The sequence below is a fragment of the Egretta garzetta genome, unplaced genomic scaffold, assembly GCF_000687185.1.
Source record: "Egretta garzetta isolate BGI_Z169 unplaced genomic scaffold, ASM68718v1 scaffold318, whole genome shotgun sequence".
Lineage (NCBI taxonomy): Eukaryota > Metazoa > Chordata > Aves > Pelecaniformes > Ardeidae > Egretta > Egretta garzetta.
In genome coordinates, this window is record NW_009260404.1 from 7,879 (window position 1) to 10,156 (window position 2,278).

At 61.8% G+C, this 2,278-nt stretch overlaps 1 protein-coding gene across 1 annotated transcript in view; it reads right to left on the bottom strand.

The window, feature by feature from the left end:
* The window catches only part of LOC104130402 (relaxin receptor 1-like), a gene marked incomplete at its 3' end in the record, with an annotated part of 18,828 nt that overhangs the window by 6,655 nt on the left and 9,895 nt on the right, over positions 1-2,278 (bottom strand). Inside the window, exons 5-6 of the mRNA XM_035898944.1 lie at positions 1,795-2,103; positions 1-57 (exon numbers count right to left, since the gene is read on the bottom strand). Coding sequence (XP_035754837.1) covers positions 1-57; positions 1,795-2,103 — 366 coding nt within the window. The remainder of the gene's footprint in view (positions 58-1,794; positions 2,104-2,278) is intronic.

Genomic DNA, 2,278 nt, shown 5'->3' on the forward strand with positions numbered 1-2,278 from the left:
ATCTCCGTGCAGAGGGAGGCGTTGGGGATTCGAGTCAGAGAGTTGTTCAGCATGTACCTGCTCGGGAGGCAACAGGGACAAATGGGGGTCACGGCACCGAACGCCTGCCTGGGACACAGCCCCGTCCCGCTGCTCCGAGACCATGCAGTGCTTCACGAGGGCTTTCTGCTGGTCCACGGCCTCACCCGGGGGACATCGGCACCGCACGGGCTGCTCGTGCAGATACCCGGGGATGAGCTCAGGGCCGGCGGTGCCTCCAGCAGCCAGCCCAGAGCCGTGCGGCTGCACCGGCTTCTGCATGCCCCGGTGGAGCCAAGGGCGGCGCTGAGCTTCATTCCCCGCCTTCGGGAGAGACGCAAAGGTCACGGTACAGGGCACGTGCAGCGGCTGCGGGAGATGCTCTGCAGCGAGCTGTGACGGGCGCGTCACCACGAGAATGGTGCCCGAAAGCAGCAGCAGCAAGTGACCCTGAAGTGACAGCCCGTAAAGGCAAATTTATAGCCTGAACTCCTGCTGGTGTTTTCCCCCCCACCCCCCAGCACTTTTGCACACGCCTGCGGGCGCAGTGTTCCTTACCACACTTCTTGTGACCTCAGTTTTAGCTTATGTGATTTGATAACAGAAGTGCAGAAGGATAAACAGAGTACGTCACCGAGCGGGGTGGCACCGCTGCCTGCAACACGGGAGCGCGCAGCCGAGGGGAGCTCTGGGCTCCCAGGGCTGCGCCCCCCCCGGCTCCTGCTCCAGGACAGGGCAGGGACAGCCTCCGGGCACCGAGCGCTACCCAGGTTTTGCAGAGGGGCAAAATCACGAGGTCACAGCCCCTCTTCCCCAGCCCTGCTGCCAGCCCCAGCTGCTCTCAGTCCATCCACCCCTGTGCTGACGGCTCCCCCGTCCCCAGGTACAGCCCTTGCCCAAGTCCTGCACACCCCCAAACCAACTTCCAGGCTTTTTCAGCCAGCTCCAGCAGCTACATCTCCAGCAGAGGTGGCGCGAGCCCGGAGCAGCGCCCAGGGCTGAAGTGCTCCCCTTGCAGGTGTGCACCCGGGGGACGGCCGATGAACGTGAGAACACACGTGCCCCTCCACGCTCACACGTGCTTTTTCCACTGTCCCAGCCAAAACTTTCCCCCCAGCGCTGACTCCAGGCTGCTGCCAAGGTTTCCAATCTGTATTTCGGACTATGGAGAAGGTGTTAAAGTCCCCTTACGGTGATTGCAAAATGGATTTTATGGTGGTTAAAGCAAACTCGTTATCCTGTACACCCATCTTGGAAATGGCTGGACCTTAAAAACCCCTTGGCTGGCAATGAGCCGGTGTGAAAACACCCAGCGGAGGGGCATTTGTTTGGGAAAGCATTGGGTCCCGTTTGCAGTCGCTGACTCAAGGGAAACAACCGGCAGCCCGAACCGCAGGCACTGCTACCCATCCTGCTGATCTGGGAGTGCCGGGGCTCTGCTCCGGCCAGACTCCCCGGGGCCAGGCCTGTCCCCGTCCCAGGCAAAAGCAATAGCCCGGGTATTAAGTGGAGCGTGCTGAGAGCAGGAGAAGGCACAGGGGCGCAGCAGCACCAGCAGAGCCTGCTGGCCCCCCTGCCAGGTCAGGCACCCCCTGCAAACGGGGCATCTCCCTTGCACCATTGCCCCTCGCACCCCGGGGAAGGCGAGGAAGCCACAGCATCCCTGGCTTGCCCTGAAAAAGGCTGGAAGCTGCCTGGAGAAGGGGTGCAGGCCAGACACCCGCAGGAGTGGGGTCCCCCCAAACCCCGCGGAGGGCTGCTCCCGCCCCTACTTACAGAAAATACAGAGACCTCAACCCTGCAAACGTTGTGGGGACGATCGTGGCAATCCTGTTGTTGTCCACCATCCTGGAGGGAGAAGGGGAGAAGTGAGAGGAGGGGAACCAGGGAGGCAGGGGGAAGCCCCCCGCATTTAGCACTGGTGCTGCCCCGGCGGGGAGGGGGCTCTGCCCCTTCTCCCCGACAGCTTCCCTGGACACCCATCCCTGGGGGGGGCTGCCCCCCTCCAAAGCCCATTCCCCCGCTTCTGATCCTGCCCAGGCAGGCTTGGCCGAAGCGTTAGATCCAGCTGCAGAGTCTGGATTCCTTCACAGTCAGGGTCTGCTGGATTTTTTCCCCTCTCTTCTGCTGCAAAATAAAGATAAATTAGAAACCATTTGGGGAATTCGGGACCGTGCTTGGCTTCTCAGAAGTCCTCTGGCTTGTTTGCACCACAGACCACCCTCCGTGCGCTGCTCATCCTCCTGTGTTCCCTCTCCCA